This window comes from Anomaloglossus baeobatrachus, chromosome 6 (assembly GCF_048569485.1).
Source record: "Anomaloglossus baeobatrachus isolate aAnoBae1 chromosome 6, aAnoBae1.hap1, whole genome shotgun sequence".
Lineage (NCBI taxonomy): Eukaryota > Metazoa > Chordata > Amphibia > Anura > Aromobatidae > Anomaloglossus > Anomaloglossus baeobatrachus.
In genome coordinates this window covers 355,939,850-355,960,800 of record NC_134358.1, presented here as the reverse complement: position 1 = coordinate 355,960,800, position 20,951 = coordinate 355,939,850, and the positions used below count along the sequence as shown (strand labels likewise).

Here is a 20,951-nt window from a genome sequence, read left to right as displayed (position 1 = left end):
CTTCTATCACCCAAAGTGCCCGGCACCGTCATGGTAAGCCCGTAGAACTGTGGGCACGCTAGCCTGAGGAATCACCAGCTGACGAACTTTCTCATGGGTCTTCGGGTTGATCAGTTCCCGATACAGTTTCCCCTGGTCCAGATGCAGCCGGGCTCGTTCTTTCCACAGCCGTTGGGCCTCAGAAGGAGCAGCAGGGTCCATTCTAGTGGAACCTTGTTCAATCATGGTCTTGACCACTTGGACGGCAGGCGCTTGGTCTTGGGCTTCTTGCCATCCCTGACTGGGTAGCGGGTCCAGGATCGCCTGTTGCTGCTGGACATGCAACTTCTCGACTGGTGGCCGGTGAAATGCGGGCAGCTTGATTTCTTCGAGATCATCGCCTTCTGACCCCTCATCCGATAGGTGGGGCATCCGGGATAGCGCGTCCGCATTGGTGTTCTTGCGGCCGGCTCGGTATTTAATTATGACTTCACGATCAGACAGCCTGGCCACCCACCGCTGCTCCAACGCGCCCAGCTTGGCCGTGTCCAGATGGGTTAATGGATTATTGTCCGTATAGGCAGTGAACTTCGCTGCCGCGAGGTAATGGCGGAATCGCTCGGTAATGGCCCACACCAGGGCTAGGAACTCAAGCTTGTAGGAGCTGTAATTCTCAGGGTTCCTCTCCGTGGGCTGGAGTTTTCTGCTGGCATAGGCGATCACTTTTTCCTTTCTGTTCTGGACCTGGAACTGGACGGCTCCCAAGCCTACATTACTGGCATCGGTGTAGAGGATGAATGGGAGATTATAGTCGGGGTATGCCAGGATTTCTTCCCCGGTCAAGGCCGTCTTCAGCTGGCGGAAGGACTCCTCATGCTTCTCTTCCCACGCCAACGGGGTTCCAGAGGGTCTGCCACCCTTGGTCTGTCCCACGAGGAGGTCTTGCATGGGGGCAGCCATCTTCGTGTATCCCTTAATGAAGCGGCGATAGTAGCCTACCAGGCCCAGGAACTGTCTCACCTCTCACCGTGGTACGCCTCGGCCAGTCCTGAATGGCAGTGATCTTTTCGGGATCTGGGGCGACTCCCTCCGCGCCCACCACGTGTTCGAGGTACTGCACCCTGGGTTTCAGTAGGTGGCACTTAGAGGGCTTCAATTTCATCCCATATTTGGCTAGGGACGCAAACACTTCAGCCAGGTGTTCCAGATGGGCCTCATACGTCTGAGAATACACGATCACATCGTCCAGGTACAGTAGGACCTTTTCGAAGTTGAGATGTCCCAGGCAGCACTCCATGAACCGTTGGAAGGTTCCAGGAGCATTGCACAGCCCGAACGGCATGCTGTTAAACTCGCAGAGTCCCATGGGAGTAGCGAATGCCGTCTTCTCACGGTCCTCTGGGGCGACCGCCACCTGCCAGTACCCGCTAGTAAGGTCAAGGGTAGAGAAGAAGTTAGCAGTTCTCAGTGCAGCTAGCGACTCTTCGATACGGGGGAGGGGATAGGCATCTTTATGCGTGATCTGGTTGATCTTCCGGTAATCCACACACATTCTCATGGTGCCGTCCTTCTTCTTTACCAGCATCAGTGGGGCTGCCCAGGGACTACAACTATCCCGAATGACCCTTGCCTCCTTCATGTTCCTCAACATGTCTTTGCCGCATTGGTAGTGTGCCGGCGCAATGGGCCTATACCTCTTTGATGGGTGGGTGTAGGCCTGTAGGGATATGTTGTTGAATCCCCTTAATCCTCCCAAAATCTAATGGATGCTTGCTGAAAACCTGTTCATACTCTCTTGCACTAACCTGTATACCCCTTCTTTGTGATGTGTGGTTTCAGTACCTACGTGTAGTTCCTGGCACCATTCCTCTAACTGTTTAGGGGTGCATGGTTGCTGGTAGGGGATGCTGAGGTAGGAGGGGCAGCTTCGTGAATGGTGTGAGGGTCTAGGGTGAGCAACTTGGCAAGGGTAGCGTAACGGGGGAGCCTAACTTCCTCCTCTCCTCAATTCAGCACTCGTACAGGCACTCTCCCCTTTTTAACGTCAACCACCCCTCTGGCCGCCATCACCGTGGGCCAGTGTTCAGAAGGCGTGGGTTCCACCATCGCCGGATAGTCGCGCCCCTGGGGGCCTACTGCTGCCCTGCACCAAATCATCATCTCACTTCGGGGTGGCACTACTAAGGGGGCCACATCCATCACCCTCACTCCACCAATCTCTCCGCCAGTTGAGTTCACTTGCTGCCGATACAGAACGGCCCGGATCTCACGCTGCACAGCCCTCTGTCGGCCCCCTCCTGCTGTGGCGGCCAACTGCTGCAACAGATTCAGCACCTCTCATACAATGCTCCGTCACATTGGTCCCTAAGATTACTTTCGGGGTATGGTCACTGGGTTCATTCATTACCACAATCATCCCTTGATTCTTTAGCTCTGCACGCCCCACGTTCAGGGTCACTTGCTTGTATCCCACCTGGGTTAGCGGGAGTCCATTGGCTGCGATAAGGGTCAGGCTATCATCAGAGGGGGCAAGTTCGTCAGTGCCCCAATACTGCTGGTACAGTGTATATGGTATAGTGGTTACATGTGATCCAGTGTCCAAGAGGGCCATGAGCGGGATGCCGTCCACTGCCAGGGGGATGATGGGGCGAGCTCCGACGTACCGGTCTCGCAAATCGGGGGGGGCGTTGGTATCTACTCCTGAGGATTGACCCTTGGCCCCAGGGGTTGCTCGTTTAACGGGCACCGCCTAGCGTAGTGGCCAGGCTTGTTGCACCTGTAACAAATAGGAGGCCCATACCGTGAGTCATTGGTCCTTCTTCGCTGCATCCAGGGGACGTCCTCTGGGCTGTCGGGAGCTGGATCCCTCCTGGGGGCTTGACTCTCGTCGGAAGCTGGAGTGCAGCGAGTATCTTGGCTAGGTCTCCATCCATGCGGCGGACCTGGGCCGCTAGTTCCTCCATCATCCTGACGGGCGCTGCAGGGGCCGGTAGAGCCGGGGGTGGAGGTGCCACCGTGATAGGAGCGGTCTCAGCCGGCCACGAAGTCGCCTCAGGAGCGTCTGGCGTTGGGGCCTGCATGGCCTTGATGGCCCGCTCTTTCAGCACTGCAAAGTCCAGATTGGGGTGTTCTAGGGCCCACAGCCGCAGCTGCTTGCGGTCTTCCACGAACCCCAGCCCTTGCAGGAATTGTTCTACTAGCATCTTATTGCTGTCCGCATCATTAATGGTGTCCACCCGCTTCAGTGTACGGAGGGCGGTTTGCAGACGCAGGGCGTAGTCTCTTACATTGTCCGCAGGCCGTTGTCGGCACTGATAAAACTTCATCCGCAGCTCCGCTTCTGTGCGGATCTCAAAAGCGATTTGTAATTTCTCGAAAATGGTAGTCACCGAGGCCCGGTCCGGGTCGGTCCAGGTCTCCGCCTCCTGCTCAGCCGCACCGGTTAGCTGCCCTAGCACTACCGCTGCCCGTTGCCTATCGGCCAAGGGATATAAATCCAGGACCGGGCTAATATTTTTCCGGAACACCTGCAAAGCATCAGGCTTCCCATCGTACTGCGGCAGCCAGGAAGCACCGGGCACATAGGGCAGGGAGAACGGCATCACCTGGGCGACCGCTGGGCCCGCGGCCTCCCCCGCTCCTGCGGCCGGAGCCTGGGCTACCCAGTTTCCAACTACGGGTGCGGCGGCAGCTGCAACCGCCACTCCTCCAACAGCTTTTTCCCATCCCCCCTTGGTTCTTTCTAGCACTTCCGTTTGTTGGGGGCGGGGCTTCATTTTCGCGCTTTTCCTGCTCGGGGAAAACGCTTGAGCGGGAGATATTCGCGCCAAAGATGGCGGCGCTTCAAAATTTTCAGCCGGACGCCGCCGGCGGGGACTGCAAGGCGCACTTCTACTGGTAAGTAGCTGGGTTCAATACTGTTCGTGACACCAAGTTGTCGCGGGCGGAGGAGGGGACGCCGCTGGGCTCGCTAACGCTCGGGTCCGGCGCTGCTGCTGCTCGGTGGCTCGAGCGGTGGGCCGGATCCGGGAACTCGAGCGCTGCTCGCCCGTGAGTGAAAGGGGTGGTTGGTTTGAGGGATTTAATCCGTGACACCACCCACGGGTTGCGGTGAAGATTGGCACCGCCGCTGCTGGTGACGGGGATCCCGGGAGCGATGGTGGGGAGCAGCTGGGATGTTGTTTACCCCCCCTCCGTGGGTAGGGGTTGGTGGTTCCGAGGCCTGGTGAGGTGATGGGGCTGCAGGGCCGGTGAGGTGCAGGGTTGCAGGGACAGCGCGGCGCAGTGCCGGATGGCACAGATGTACTCACTCAGCAAATGAGGCACAAAGTCTCTGGTAAACCAAACGGCTGGATGGACGGGTCTCGCAGCCGGCTGCTGTATCTCTCCCTGGACAGGTGATGGTGCCTGTCTCTCCCTGCACCTTAGTGTTCTTGTTTGACTACTGTGGCTTCCCAGCAGTAGTCCGCTCCCCGGTGTATGAGTGCCGGAGGAACCCTTTGTGCCCGCAGGCGCTGGCCCTTGGGTCTTTAGCCATTGGCGGTGGCTGTATACCCTCACGGTGTGGACTGTTGCCTTCAATCGGGACTTTTGCTGTTAGGAAACCCCTGGGGTTCCAGTCACATTCGTATTTGACTGTTGACGGCGACTCCAAGCCTAGTCGAGGTCCGATGGCCCTGCCTGTGTGTGCTAGCTTCACTTCGCTCCCCGGTCGGTACCGGCGGGCCGTCGCCCGACCCCGGTCCTACGGTTCCGCGTTGATTCACCACTCCTGCAGACGGCCACCACCGTCTGCCAACCTTGCTGTCAGTGCCTGGGCTCCAACCCAGACACCCAAGTGTTTACTCCTCTCACTTCACTGCTCAACACTGAACTGACACTTTTCCCGCCTCCAGGCCTGTGATCTCCTCGGTGGGTGCGGCCAACCGCCTTGGCCCCGCCCCCACCTAGTGTGGACATCAGACACTGGAGGGAGGCAACAAGGATTTTGTGTTTGACTAATGTTCCTGTCCTAGGGGTCGGGGGTGTTTGTGTTATCTGTGACGACCTGGCTAGGCCAGGGCGCCACACCTGTATGGGGAAAAGAAGTCTGTTCGGCGGACTTTTTCAGCCGCAGCAAGTTGAGACTGGGAGTGGGTTTTAAGTCAGTCCATTTTCAATTCGATATCCGTTACATGTGTTCCGAAAATAGACCTCTTGTGACCTGCAAAAAGGTTCACTGGTTCTGTTCTCTAAATCCAAGGGATCAACCTCATGGGGTGGACGCCCTGCTGTTCGAATGGAGCTTCGGCCTTGTTATAACTTTTTTTCTACTCATAGCCTCTTTTCAGCTGTTTTTTAAGAAAAAAAATCGAGAACTGGGCAGTAATGACCCTGATAGCCCCATTTTTGGCCAGATACACCATGATTCTATTGCCTGATTACATGGTCGTTCTCCAGGCCAGGGGTCCTATTGAAGCTACTAGACCTTCTCACTCAGGGTCCTGATCTTCACCCCCTGTCAGGCATATTGCATCTTACAGCATGGTTTTTTGAAAGGTCACCTTATGAATCAGAGTTCTCTCTTGTTCTAGTCCCTACTCTTATACAGAATAGTACGCCGGTTACAATAAGACAAAAAAAAAAATAAAGGCTGGACAAAATTCTTGTCCCCATGGGCGAGCCCAGTTGAACCAGCGCCAGTTATGGTACTATTAGAGTTCTTCCAGAAGGGGTTTACACTGTGTCAGTCAGTACGTACACGGAGATTTCTAATATCATCCCTTGCAACCTGGTACAATTATGTCCTGACTGGAGACCGGCTGGATTCCCAGTTCATTAGGATATGGTCTAGCCCTATGAGCAATATATCTTGCCTCCATAGGATTTTAATCTCGTCCTACCAGCCCTGGTGAAGCTCCATTGCTTCCTTAGGATCCATGTCACTTAAACAATCCATCTCTGAAACAAACCCCTCCTTGCCTCCTGATAGTAATTCATGATTTTCATAATTTAAAAGGGATGGTTCTTCCATCCTTTTTTGATAGTCCGAAAGATCAGGAAGAGGAGGGGGCATTGCCTAGACGTTAGCAATTACCTTATGGAATATTTGTATGCAGAAAAGGCAGGTCCGGTTTGTTATCTTTCATGGTAATAGCTGAGAGCTCAAAGCTTCTAAATCCACTTGGTGGGTGGATCAGAAAAGCCAATTCTTCTCCTACTCTGCTCGTGGTAGGTATGTGCCTGCAGGTCTGAAAGATCACTACACAAGGTCAATGACGTCTCCTAGCCTGCAAGATCGTATGTCACCATTGAGCAGCTTGTAAGGGGCCACATGGTCTTTACCTTCCACTTGCTATAAGCACTATAGGTTGGCATTATCCTTACTGACTTCACCTGGGGAGATTGGTTCTGTAATCTGTAGTCCCTCCCCCCCCCTTAGAATATTCCTTGTAATCTGTTATTCTCTCGTGGTGCTGGAAAAATACGTAATTTCTTACCGGTAAGGTGTTTTTTCTGAACCCATGACAGCACCCTTATATTCCCTCCATGCATGTGGTGGTTAAATTGGCAGTATTTTAGCTACACGTGGTTAATGTTGGTGCTGGTTATGTTTTAACATTGTTTCTTACTGAGGTCCTTTCATGCTCTGTAACAATCTGATGCGGGGAGAGGTGCTGCCCCTTTTTATTCTGGAGGTTTTTTGTCCTTGAAGGGTGGATCCTCTCTTGCGTGGTGCTGTCATGAGTTCAGAAAAAACACATTACCGGTAAGTAATTACGTATTTTCCGTAAAATCAGCACTTTTTCTGGGAACTCTTGTGGAAAAAGCAGCAGGCTAGAATCCGTCTTGAGACCCTGCAGAGAGGGAAAGAGGAGGGGGGTCTGGCAGTCCCCAACCTGTGAGTTTATTATGTTGCGGCACAGATGCAGCACTTCAGGGGGTGGGGAAAGGATGAGGCATATGACGCTGGGGGCAAATTGGTGAGGGGCCTTGCAAAATGGGGACACCCAATGGCTTTTTTTGGACGCAGGATACTCTCCCAGAGGAGGACCATAATATCCAACATTAGCATTGATATACAAGGTGTGGGATAGTGGGAAGGAGTTGCTGGGAATATCAGGAATGACTGAGTTCTTGCCCTTATGGCATAATCATGGACTGGCAGGACTGCGGAGACTCCCGGGTTGGAGAATGTGGGAGGGTAGGGGTGGTGCATCAGGTGTCTCAGATTCTTCAGAATAACATAGTTAAAAGTTTTGACCAGCTTCAAGCTGAGTTTGGGATACCACACAGTTCCTTTTACTAATACCTGCAGCTCCGGCACGCCTATGAGACGCAGACACATCGTATGGACATTAGGATAGTGCGGAATCACACTCTTACTGATTTGTTGACATCTGACCGCTCCTATGGTATTATTTATAGGTTATATACAGTAATGTTATCCAGATCTCAACAAATTCCCTTTGCATGCTAGAGAGAAGTGGGAGAGGGACATGGGCACTATGACAGAGGAACAGTGGGGTGAGGTCCTGTCTCAGACTCCAAGCCTTGCTGTATCTGAAGGCCATCGACGGTCACAGCTATTCCTGTTGCATAGAGTATATAGGACACCTAGTCTATTGCATAAGATGGGCGTTCGGATGGATGATCTGTGTCCTAGGTGCGGGCAGGAGGGTGCTAATCTGATGCATATGTTGTGGTCCTGTGAGAAGACTGAAGATTACTGGAGGGCGGTACTAGAATTGGTTAGACAAGTTTTCAATATCAGTTTACAGCCAAGATCTATTATATGTATCCGGGGTCTACTGGAAGGGGGGATGGACTTGAGTTCGCCGGTAATGGTCGGTATTACATGTCTCTTGTACCAGGCCAGGATATTGTTGGCTTACTACTGGTTGGACCCGGCGCCTCCGGTCATCGGGGATCTTAGGGAAAGAGTAAACTCTATACTTCGACTGGAGAGAGGAGTATACCTTAAAAGAAATGCATTGAAGAAGTTCTAGAAGATCTGGGGGGCGTGGTTGAATACCCCAGGCCTTCCCTCCTCGGCATTACTGCAGGACAGTTCGGGCGACCAGGTCCTTCTCCTTCTAACCGATTAACAAATTTACTCAAATAGGGTGATATACGTATTGCTGGAATATATACGGTATATGTCCTAAAGATGCTGGGTAACTTATACTATGGGGAATATATTGGGAACCATTTGTGACCCATATTGAAGTGAGACGTGGACTACAGGTGCATTGTTTATTATGTAATTGGTGTGGTTTTTGTTACTGACTAAAGGATTTTCCCCTTTCTGTGATGTTTTTATGGGGGAATTTATTTTACGTGTTGTATAATTTTGCTGTTAAATAAAAATGAACCTGATTTAAAAAAAAAACAAAAAAAAACAAAAAAACACCTTGAATCAATGAGAACAGTCCAGTTCTTTGTCTCCTTGGCCCAGGTAAGACACTTCTGATGTTGTCTATTTGTCATGAGTAGCTTGACACAAGGAATGCCACAGCTGTAGCCCATGTCCTGGATACGTCTGTGTGTGTTGGCTCTTGAAGCACGGACTCCAGCAGCAGTGCACTTCTTGTGAATCTCCCTGTTGCGCTCGCCGTGCAAGCTGAGGTGTTAGTAAACCCACTAGGCCACAGAACACAGAAACCCCAGAGGGGCTTGACTACGAACCTGCACCTGGTATTCTCCAGAGCCCCTGATGGTGGAGGTGCAATGCTGCTGGTGCGAGTCCGGATGCCACTCGGGAAGACTGGTGCTGCGACAACTGGCCCTAGGGGTGCGGGATCGATGGTCTCTGACAATGGGTTGCGGCAGCAGCAAGTGTCAAGGATCCATCCGAGATAGATGGATGGACGAAAGGGTACAGCAGCAGCGGCTGGAGAGGATTCTTGCAGCAACGGGTGTAATGGATCTGTTCAGGATAGATGGATGGATGGATGGATTGATGCAGCAGAGGATGCTTGCATCAGCGGGTGTAATGGATCCGTCCGGGATGGATGGACAGATGGGTACAGCAGCAGCAGCTGGTGGGAATGACGGCAGCACTCTGTAATGCAAATGGATGTAAGAAACAGAACTAGCACAGACAGCAGCAGCAGAGTGCTAGGGAACCTGACGTCAGCAACGAGTCTAACTCTTAACTCCTTGCCCATGCAAGTCTCAAAAGGCCAGAGTTGCCTTAAATACCTAGGAGGCACTTCTGGTTAGGGGGACGCTGGCGCTTTTAAGAAAGGGGCGTGGCCGCGATCGTGCCCTATGGTCTGAGGCCTGGAGCCTGTCAAGTACAGATGCTCTCTGTGGCTATAGCATGGGACAGGACCACTGTCATGGAACGCCTGGCAGGTGAGGGAATCTGTGACCTCGCTGGGGGAGGGGAGCAGGAGAGTGTGTGGATGCCGGCATGGGCATTACATTCCCCCAAATTTTTGAATGGCCTTTTCTTAACAATCCTGTCAAGGCTGTGGTTCTCCTGTTTGCTTGTGCACCTTTTTCTACCACACTTTTTCCTTCCACTCATTTCAGACTAAAAACATAACATGTGTTCCTTGGTTTTCATGATGCTCTCTGCGCTTTAAACAGGACACTGAGACTATAACAGAGCAGGTGCATTTATACGGAGACTAGATTACACACAGGTGGCTTATATTTATTATCAGTCATTTAGGACAACATTGGATCATTCAAAGATCCTCAATGAACTTGTGGACTGAGTTTGCTGCGCTGAAAGTAAAGGGGCTGAGTAATATTGCACGACCCAATTTTCAGTTATTTATTTTTTTTAAAAAGTTTAAAATAAGCAATAAATTTCAATCAACTTCACAATTGTGTCCCACTTGTTGATTCTTCACCATAACATTAAAATTTTTATCTTTTATGTTTGAAGCCTGAAATGTGGGAGAAGGTTGCAAATTTCAAGTGAGCCGAATACTTTCTCAAGGCACCAGAAAAGAGGGGAGCCATCACTGCTTGAGAATGGCATGCAAACAATTAAAAGTGAAATTTCACATATTATTCCAACTGTACTATAATGCAAAATGAGATTTTTAGCAAATAATTGAGCAATGTTTTGAGCTGTAAAACAGTTTCCCTTATATTATAATATATATTTGATATTCTAATTTATTGAGATGCACTTGTAGCGATGCTTCTGGTGCTGCCAAGTAGCACCATAGAAAGGCCATGAGCTCACTGATTCCCTTATCCTTTTTTATAAGAGATTAGAAGAGGTGCTCCATGTGTGACATTAGTAGGGGAAAAAAAAAAGAAATAGAGACTCAAGGAAGCTGCTTGCCTGGTAAGGTTGTGCAAATTGCAAGCACAAAACTGCATAGGGCTTGAGGAATGGTAGGACTTGGCTGCTGCACCACCCATTGTTCCTGACCAAGTCAGGCCAGAACTTGAGGGAAAAAGTGGAAAATGCAGTTTATTCAGGTGATGTTGGATGCAGAGTAACCAGGAGCTTGGAAAGAGGGGAATTTTATTGATCACATGCTTGTCTTTTGTTTAATTGGCAATTTTTAGATGTGGTAACTCCAAATATCTTTGTTGCTCAATGATGGGTCATAATTAGTGATGGGTGGACCTGGACTCTAAAAGTCCAGATCCGCGTAGGTTACCTAGAACCCATGCACTGATCCTGTGCCCGACGTTTTCAGGGTACTCCAGGTAATAATCAATTTCAGTGCGGTTTTCTGCCAGGTGATGCATATTCAGTGCAGAAATGAGGTGCAGACATTTCAGTATCAAATTTGTATCTCCTGGCAGAAAACCGCACTCAAACTGCATCAAAACCGTTATTGTGAAATGCAGATTTGGTGCAGGAATGCGGTTAAAAATTTCAGCATCAAATCTGCGTCTCTTGACAAAATTGCGGTTTTCTGCCAGAGATGCAGGTCTGTGAACTCTGACCTCACCTGAGGTGAGGTCCCTGAGTTTAATGAAGTCCCCGGAGGTAAGTTTACCTGCTTTCAAAGCTGAGGTACCGTGGGAATCTCCAGCTATGACCACAGATAAACTGATTTACGTCACTGCTCATCGCTGCGGCTAATGCTGGCGTCACACGATAGATCGCGCCATCGCACCCGCCCCCGTTGTTTGTGCGTCACAGGCAATTAGTTGCCCATGTCGCACAAAGTCGTTAATCCCCTGTCACACGCACTTACCTCCCGGACGACCTCACTGTGGGCGGCGAACATCCACTTCCTGAAGGGGGAGGGACGTTCGGTGTCACAGCGACGTCACACAGCGGCCGGCCAATAGAAGCGGAGTGGCGGAGATTAGCGGGACATAAACATCCCGCCCACCTCCTTCCTTCCGCATTGCCATCGGGACGCAGGTAAGCTGTGTTCATCGTTCTCGGGGTGTCGCACCTAGCGATGTGTGCTGCCTCGGGTACGATGAACAAGCGGCACAGAGAAGAAGAAACGACTTTTTGAAAATGAGCGACGTGTCAACGAGCAACGATAAGGTGAGTATTTTTACTCGTTCACCGTCGCTCGTAGCTATCACACGCTACGATATATCAAATTATGCCGGATGTGCGTCACTTACGATGTGAGCCCACCCACATATCGCCCGATATATCTGACCGTCTGACGCCGGCATAAGTCAATTTCTGCCTAAAGCCCACAGCGTGCGGACATGTTCTGTGGCCAAGAGCTGTGCCTTTTTAGTATCTATGTAGCAGAGCCGGAATAGGCGTGAGACCTTGTGTCGATTTACGTTGGAACTGTGCATTTGAGTTTAATAAAGGGGTGAAAGATGGGTGGGTGTGTGTGTGTGTGTGTGTGTGTGTGTGTGTGTGTGTGTGTGTGTGTTGTTGTTTTTTTTTTTGTTGTATTTTATTTCAAATGAAAGGATTTTTTTGGTGTTTATTTCTTTTCACTTACAGATTAGTAATGGGGGGAGTCTCATAGATTCTTCCCATTACGAATCTAGGGCTTAGTGGAATCTGTTAGCTATCATTAACCCCTGATATTACCCTGATTGCCACCGCACCAGGGCAATCGGGAGGAGCCAGGTAAAGTTCTGACCGCTGAAGACTGTATCCAGCCTAAAAATAGCAGGGTGCAGTCATCCATAATTGTTGCATCCAGTTGTAAATTTGTTCTTGCACCTTTTTTTCCTTTTTCTCTTCAAAGCTTCCCTTAATACTTTTTTTTTTTTTTCTCTTCTAAAAGGCTTGTGGATCTTCTCTGTGACGCATGCAGCAGCAGCACCATTATGTTAATAGTCTACCTTTTTTCTATTGTCGTCCCATCCTAATTGATATTGTGTTAATCTTTCTCCTTGCTCTAGGCTAACAGCACTAATGTTTTTAGGAAAGTGGTCAAAATGGTAATGTAAAAAAAATATAACTTCAAATTCATAAGGCAATCTAAGGCTTTGAAATATTTCAAAGAAATTTCTTCACAACTTCTTTAGAAAAAAAAAATGGCAAGTCCTTTTCTCAACAGCTTTCATTTTTGTTTCCAACACGACAGCCTTCATGAGTTTGTGAATATCCAGACTCACAAAACTACCTTCTTTAAGTTTTGCTTTGGACAGTCCCTGAAACTTGGTAGTCTTTCCTTCTTTCGGTAGAGCTTTCACAAACTGCTTCAACAGTTAAAGCTTATTGTGGAGTGTTGGCAGGAGAGGTTTAAACTAAACTTTTCGCAACTATGTTCTGGAGTCCAGGTTGTAAAGATGTTCTTGTTGGCCAACTTTTTTGGCTCCGGTGATGAATTCCGGCTGTCCCATTTACACAAAAAGCATGGCTACTTCGTGTATCCTCCTTGCTGCCCAAGGAGCAAAGAGAGAACTTTCAGATCACCTCATACTGACAATTATTATCCTCAAGAAACTTAACTACGAGGATCAAAGTCTAAATTCTCTTAGCTTTCCATCAAGTGTACAGAATTGCCCTACAGTCACAGAAGCATACTTTTATGCCATTGTGCACCTCTTTCAGACTTTTTTTTTTGTTGACTGAATAGATTTAAGCGTCTCCACTTGCTCACATTGTACTTTAATGTTATTTTTTTTCCATCAGCCCAGGAACATCACTGTAATACAGTAGAGCACCATCTTGAGAAAAGTATGGAATAAATCCCTTTTCTTTGCTTCTGTATCATGAAAAATAGGTACCAGGACCTAGCAGGTTATTTTCCTGTAGTCTTAAGCAGCAATGACTAACCTTTCAGAGACCCAGTGCCCAAACTCAAAACCCAATTATTTATCATGAAATGCCAACAGGGCAATTTTAACCTGAATAACAGAACTTTAAAAGCAATTGGCATGCTTTTGAACAATTTAATGTGATTTTTGCTGTTGCAGATTTAATATAATTCAAAGCTGAAAACAACCCCATCCTGGTGCAGATGGGCCCCATGGTGGCCCAATCCTGGTGCAGACAGCCCCATGCTGGCCCCATCCTGGTGTGCGTGTCACTCTCATTCTGGTACAGATGCCTCCCATCCTGGCACATATGATCCCCCATTACAAAAAAAAAAACAATTAAATTCACCTTCACTCCACCTCCCGGTATCCTCCGACAATGTTGTCATGCCAGCAACTGACTTTAGTGTGTAAGCGGCGCAGCACATGACGTCATTCATGTGTACCCACTTACACCGCCATCAGCTACCGGCATATAAGGTGCTCCACACGCCCGGGAATATGGGCATAGGGAGCTGTGAATCATTTTTTTCTTTTTAATAACGTCACCTGTGACCACTCAGCCACTGCAGGAAGCTGGATGCTGGGCTTTTACGTGTGCTGCTATTAAAAAACATGAATATTCACGGACTGCTCCCCACTCCCATAATCCTACCTACCTCTGAGCACTGGCTTCAGTGCAAAGAGGTGGATGGGATTATGGGTGTGGGGAGCAGTAAATATTAATATCATTAATCGGTGGGCACATTGCAGTAAATGGATGACAAAAAAAAAAAATTGGCGCCAGCAATATAAAAATATTTTATTTATAAATGTAAAAAGCCCATGTTATAAACATATTAGGGCATGCAGAGCAAAGAAACATCAACGCGTTTGAAGCAGAAAAGCTTATTCCTGACAAAGTAACTATGCTTACAGCACACTATATATAAAAGTTAAAAATCCTCTTCATGACAAATGAAGGGTGGGGCGGAAAAACCTGAAGACAATTAGACCAGGATTGTTTCTACCTTAATGGGTTAATACAAACATGGGTAAAGCTTCTGTTTATTAGCAAAACAATATGTAACAAAAAGAAATGTCAAATACAAAAAATATATTTATAAATATACTGGATATCAAACCCAACCAATGCAAAAAAGGTTTTCTTTATTATACATACAGTATATGGAAATAACATATCCAACAGAATTCTGAAAGAGCATAATAGAATAAGTTCTTAAATAACTGGAATCGACATGCAACATTTAATCAAAGTTGTTACTTCAAATTTAAAATACAATTTAGTTTGTGGACTGATATTCACAAGGTGTAACATGCCTCCTTATGTAAACATATGTCTGTACATTAACCACCAGATTTGGTATTCCAGTCAGGCAGTTACTAAGGGCTGCGTGTAACCAGCAAGAAGTGCGGCTCAATGAAACAGAAGCCGCATCAATCGTAGCAGATGTTTGATGACTAGTCTATATTCTGGTAAGACATTAAAATACAGTATATATTACTGATGATATATAGACAGACTTGGTAGATGGTAATTATAACACACTCATAAGGAGGTATGCTTTAAAAGTATAGGAATGAAGTAGATATTTACTTATACTGACCTTCCATGGGAATACATATTATTAGAGTCAGTTATATTATTAAGACAGCTAGCAAAATGTGAATGTAGCAGAGCTGATCGTGTTTTGGAATTAGCAATGGATTGAGCACGAGTGAGATTGGCCTTTAGAGGGTATTCTAATAGTAGTCTGTCTAATGTTGCCACATTCTGACAGATATGTGGATTAATTCGAACACAAACTTTCCTACTGGTAAGTTTGTGGTAATATGAGACAGATGGCAACTTGTGGCATATATCACAGAGTAAGGGGTACTTCTCACATAGCGAGATCGCTGCTGAGTCACGTTTTTTGTGATGCAGCAGTGACCTCATTAGCGATCTCGCTGTGTGTGACACTGAGCAGCGATCTGGCCCCCTGCTGTGAGATCGCTGCTCGTTACACACAGTGCTGGTTCATTTTTTGGTCGTTGCTCTCCCGCTGTGAAGCACACATCGCTGTGTGTGACAGCGAGAGAGTAACGATCTGAATGTGCAGGGAGCCGGCGTCTGGCAGCCTGCGGTAAGCTGTAACCAAGGGAAGCCCTTTGCTTGGTTACTCGATATTTACCTTGGTTACTAGCGTCCGCCGCTCTCAGGCTGCCAGTGCCGGCTCCCTGCTCCCTGCACATGTAGCTAGAGTACAGATCTGGTAAATAAGCAAAGCGGTTTGCTTATTAACCCGATGTGTACTCTGGCTAGGAGTGCAGGGAGCCAGCGCTAAGCGGTGTGCGCTGCTAACAAAGGTAAATATCGGGTAACCAAGCGCTTGGTTACCCGATATTTACCTTAGTTACCAAGTGCAGCGTCACTTCCACGCGTCGCTGGGGGCTGGTCACTGGTGAGATCTGCCTGATTGACAGCTCACCAGCGAGCATGTAGCGACGCACCAGCGATCCTGACCAGGTCATATCGCTGGTGGGATCGCTGGTGCGTCGCTAAAGTGTGACAGTACCCTTAGTTTATGTCTTACCAGAATATACGATCGATGCAGCTTATGTACCATTGAGCCACACTTCTCTCTGGTTACATGTAGCCCTTATAATGTGAACAACAATATTTAGTTTAATATCGCTAGGGCCTGATTTTTTTTTTTTGTCCTTTTTTTTGCGGTTTACCTGTAAGCCAGACCAGGTTTTCCGAGCACTAGAACTATCATTAATTTTTTCGGTGAGCCTTTCTTCCTCCTGCGGCCTAGGAGAGTGAGTATCGGAGAGAGGAGTAATGTCTCCTCTTCTGACACAAATTCGAACTGTTAGCGCGGTCACGCCAGCAACTCAAAGCGGCAATATGTCTCTGGCTGAGGCGACGGCATGCCTGTCAACCAAAAGGGATCTGTGTGCCCTCTTTGCTCGAGTGCCATAGGTTCACCATCACTTGTCCAGAGTTAAAAGTTCTGCAGGATGTTTAGGAAGGTCCAAGTCCCGCTAAATCATTTAATTCGAGCTGCGAAGAAAACTGTGATGGACACTACCACACTCTTTCTTTCTTTAGGTTAAGAAAGTTTCTCTGCCCACAGTAGCCAATTGCAGCACAGCGTCCATTTTATTTCTAAGCAATCTAATGACACCAAAATCATCCACCATGGGTCACGCAAAGGGGTCAAAGCATGGTGCAAGAAAAAGCCTATGGAGTCAGTGTTAGTGGGAAATAAACTATACGTGATAGAATTTTTTCGATATTTTTACTGAGTTCAGTGATCAAAAGTATATAAAAATCACCTCTTTTCAAACCATTTTATCCTTGTAGACCTGAGTAATCTTTGATTGCAGAGATGTGTTTAATAACTATTTAGTGCAGTGAAGAAATGTGACCAGAAGATGGCCAACACATTTCATTTCTGTTTTCATTAGTTGTTTTGTCTTTTTTCAGCTGATTTTCATAGGCTTTGGGAGAGTCTAATATACGACAGTGGAATAAAGTCAAACGTGAGTATGTTTCATAAACTGTATATCAAGAAATTAAAAAAAAAAAAGGGCTTAGCAATTCACTTCTGATAATCCGCATAAGAGAAAAAAATCACTTTGGAAATGGAAAAGAAATAATGTCATTTGGGGCAGTTTGTATTGGTTGCTCTAAAATTATCTGCAACAGTTTCTTTCACTATTTTTTAATTTATTTATTTTATTGTTTTAAGCTTTTAGACTATGTTTCCACAACACTGCTGTTCTCTGATAAAAATGTGGATAGCAATTTGATTGCATGGAACAGAGTCGTCCTTTTGCATGGTGAGTTTTCAGTGTATTGTGAGTTTTCTGCTTTTTGGTACAGTTCTCAAATAATGTGAAAATGGTCTCTCTCTCTCAAAAAAAAAAAAGAAAATTATATACATATTTTTTTAGCTCCCAATTCCTTATTTGCGATTTATTAAACTCCCTTTTCCTTTAGTGTTTTTTTTTTTTTTTACTTTTGCGCCAAATTTTTCAAAATGGCTCGTGTTTCATGTAAATAAAAAATGCTCTCTGTCTTTAACCAATTTTTTGGTAATTTTTTTTATAGCAATAAATCACAACTCCTTTCCAATAAAAAGTCACACTTTTGATTTAATATGAACCAGATTTAAAAACTCCATTGGAAACCTTACTCCAGTAAGGGACTAGAATGAGATGCACCAAAAAAATCTGACTTTTCAGCAAAAGTGACATTTTATGAATTTGACTAAAATATTTGAGGAAGGAAAACTGGGATGAGGGCGGGAAATATACAGCTCTAGCAAAAATTAAGAGACCACTGCAAACGTGTCAGTTTTTTTTTTATATTTCTCTTTATAGTATAAACAACAAAAACCGTATAAGGCATAAAATAACATTTTATTAACAAATTAAAAAGTTTTTTTTGTTTTTTTTTTATTCAACAATGTAATAGGTACCACCAGATACAGGGGGAGGACAGAAAGTTATTCATTTAAACTGATTACAGTGATGGCTTAAATAGTTTCAAATTTATATAAACAAATAACTGGTTTAGATAACACTAATTAGAATACAATTATCAAAGTGCACAGTGCATTATATTAATATTCATAAATTGATACGCAAATTATCAAGGTGCATTGTATTCCTATTTATAAATATGGTGTAACCTAAGCACAGTAACGCCTATCATCCAACAGAGGGAGCTCTAAGTTAGGAACTCTCACATAAGAAACACAAATAATTAAAGTTCAAAGTGAATTATTATCCAAAAAGTAATTACAGTGTAAGAGCACTGTCACATTAAGGCTGCAATTTTTATCAGTTTATCAGAGTGCAATATGCATTATCACAGGAAGACAATCATACAGCTATATTCATTACAAAGAAAGAAAGGAGAGCTCAGTATAACAGGTGCCAAGCGGTCACACCATATATACTACTAGTGATTAAGATTAGTACCCACAAAGGGAAAATTGAATATACACAGAGAGTTCTCCTGACCATATAGAATGTATAAAGAGTAGGGCTGAGCGGATCCAGACTGTAAAAGTCCGGATCCACGCGGTTTCAGTGCTATATCTGTGCCGGCCTCGGCGCGGGATTCCGGGTGCATGATCCGGATTCAGCAATTAATAAAAATTAAAAAAAAAAAAAAACAGAAATAATTGAGAGTTTCATACTTATCGAGACTGTGTCATGCCGGCACACTGCTTTGCGCATTCACTTCCTGTACTGTGTGCACGCAATCACACAGCTTTCCGTGCTTTCCCCACCCGCCGGCAGTCCTCTCATCTGTGATTGGTTGCAGGCTGACGTGCCCCCCCCAGCCTGTGACTGTCTCTGCTGCGGTCATCGCTTATCGCGGCTCAGTAATAGGCTGCACTCAAAGCTGGCAGTTATCTCTATGGCTGCTAGCTGTGACATGTAGCAGAGCTGGATATGTCGCAGTGGGACCTCCTGTGGATTACGCCGGACCTGGAGGACTGTGTTGGGGTTAATAAAGTGGTGAAGGAGGGGGTGTTTTGTATTTTATTCCAAATAAAGGATTTTTTGTGTGTCAGTGTTTATTTACATTCACTTACAGGTTTGTGTGATGCAGGTATGTGATAGACGCCTGTGCCTTCACAAACCTAGGGTTGAGTAGCAGCCGTGCACCGCTATTAACCCCTGCTATTACCCCTGCTCTACCGCACCCATCATCACCGCACACACCCCGACACTACCACACCCATCATCACCGCACACACCCAGGCACTACCACCCCCATCATCCCCGCACAAACCCAGGCACTACCACCCCTATCACCGCACACACACTGGCATTACCTGAGTATCGTCCCCGCTGACAGCGCGACATACTTCAGTTGCTGCGTGGAGCTCACAGGAGCAGCGTTGTCATACTGCTGCTCCTGTCAGCTTCATGTAGCAGAGCTGAAAGCGTCGCGGGACCTTGTGTGGATTACGTCGGACCTGGAGATGTATTTGGGGGTCTTTAGTGGCAGCTATGGGCTGCCATTAACTCCTTATTACCTCATTTGCCACCGCACCAGGGCAATTCGGGATGAGCCTGGTAGAGTCTCGGGACTGTCGCATCTAATTGATGCGGCAATTCCGGGTGGCTGCTGGCTGATATTTTTAGGCTGAGGGGCTCCCCATAACGTGGAGCTCCCCATCCTGAGAATACCAGCCATCAGCCGTGTGGCTTTACCTTGGCTATATCAAAATTAGAGGGGACTGCACGTCGGTTTTTTAAAATTTATTTTACTGCACGATATAGACCCGCCCACTGGCAGCTGTGATTGGTTGCAGTGAGACAGCTGTCACTCAGCGTGAGGGCGTGTCTGACTGCAACCAATTATAGGCGCCGGTGGGCGGGGGAAGCAGGGAATACGAGATGGAATAATGAGCGGCCGGCATTTTCAAAAGAGAAGCCGCCAGAGCAGTGTGACAGCTGTGCAGCGCCGCGCCTGTGATCGGTGAGTGTAAAGGAGGGAATGAGAGACCGACGGACCGACCGACACATCGACAGAGAGAGAGAGACTATTTACACAACGTCAACAAAAACAAAACAAAAAACTGAAACCGGCGCTGGTTTCCGGCATATGACTGACGACGAATCTGGTGCCCATAGGCTTTCATTATAAAAAAAAAAAAAAAAAAAAAAAAAAAGCCATACGGCGCTGGATCCGGCACGATGCGTTTTTTTTTTGTCAGACAAAAATCATTACAAGAGACGTTGGATCAGTTTTATCCGTTTTTTTCCGGATTCTGCCTGATGGGGAAAAAAACTGATGTGACCACATCACACTTGTGAGGGACTCCCACGAGTCCGACATCGCAGCACAGCCGCACACTTCTGACAGGAGCGTGCATGTGTTTCTAGGTACATGCACGCTCATTCTCCGAGAACGGCAGGCTGTGCTGGGTGATTTCATGCTTGGCAGACCCGCACGAGTCTGACATCACCGACACAGCAGCACTCTTCTGATAGCATGCATGTGTTTCTAAGTACATGCATGCTCATGTTCAGAGAACAGCAGGCTGTAAAAAGATAAAAAATTCCTGCCAGCAGGTGGAAATTTGGTGCTGAAATCTGGTGCAGACGATTTCAGCACCAAATGTGCACCTCCTGGCAAAAAATTGCGGAAAAAAATGCGGCAAAAAATGCGTCAACACAGTGTTCTTTGCCAGGAGTTGTAGATTGGATGCAGAAATACGGTGTAAACATTTCAGCACCAAATTTGCATCCATTGGCTCAAAAAAAAAAAAAACAAAATAAAATTTCTGCCAGCAACTGGAAATTTGGTGCTGAAAGCTGGTGCAGATGACTCCAGCACCAAATGTGCACTTCCTAGCAAAAAAAACGCGGCAAAAATCGCAGAAAAATAACCGCTGCAAAAAAGTGTCAAAACACCGCGTTTTTTTTTTGCCAGGAGGTGTAGATTGGATGCAGGAATATGGTGTAAAGATTTCAGTAACAAATTTGCATCTCTGGACCAAAAAATGCGTTTTTTTCTACTAGGAGATGCAGGTCTGGGAACTCAGTGACCTCCACCTGAGGTCAGGTTACCTGCGATCACAGATAAAGGACCGTGGGAACCTCCAGCTGTGACCGCAAATGACCTGAGTGACGTCTCTGCTCATTGTGTAGCTCATTCATTCTCTGGAGCTCACAGAGAGCGATCGGTTGTGCCTCTCTGTTATATTCAGATGTAGCAGAGCTGAAGAGGCGTGGGACCTCGTGTGGATTACGTCGTAGCTGTAGGGTGTTGGGGGTTAATAAAGTGGTGAAGGAAGGGG

At 47.0% G+C, this 20,951-nt stretch overlaps 1 protein-coding gene across 3 annotated transcripts in view; it reads left to right on the top strand.

Annotated features, from left to right (window-relative positions):
• TRIP13 (thyroid hormone receptor interactor 13) overlaps positions 1-20,951 on the top strand; it is a 336,424-nt gene that overhangs the window by 93,774 nt on the left and 221,699 nt on the right. For all 3 annotated transcript variants that reach the window (XM_075315015.1, XM_075315016.1, XM_075315014.1), the window contains exons 5-6: positions 16,610-16,665; positions 16,875-16,965. In XM_075315015.1, coding sequence (XP_075171130.1) covers positions 16,610-16,665; positions 16,875-16,965 — 147 coding nt within the window. The remainder of the gene's footprint in view (positions 1-16,609; positions 16,666-16,874; positions 16,966-20,951) is intronic.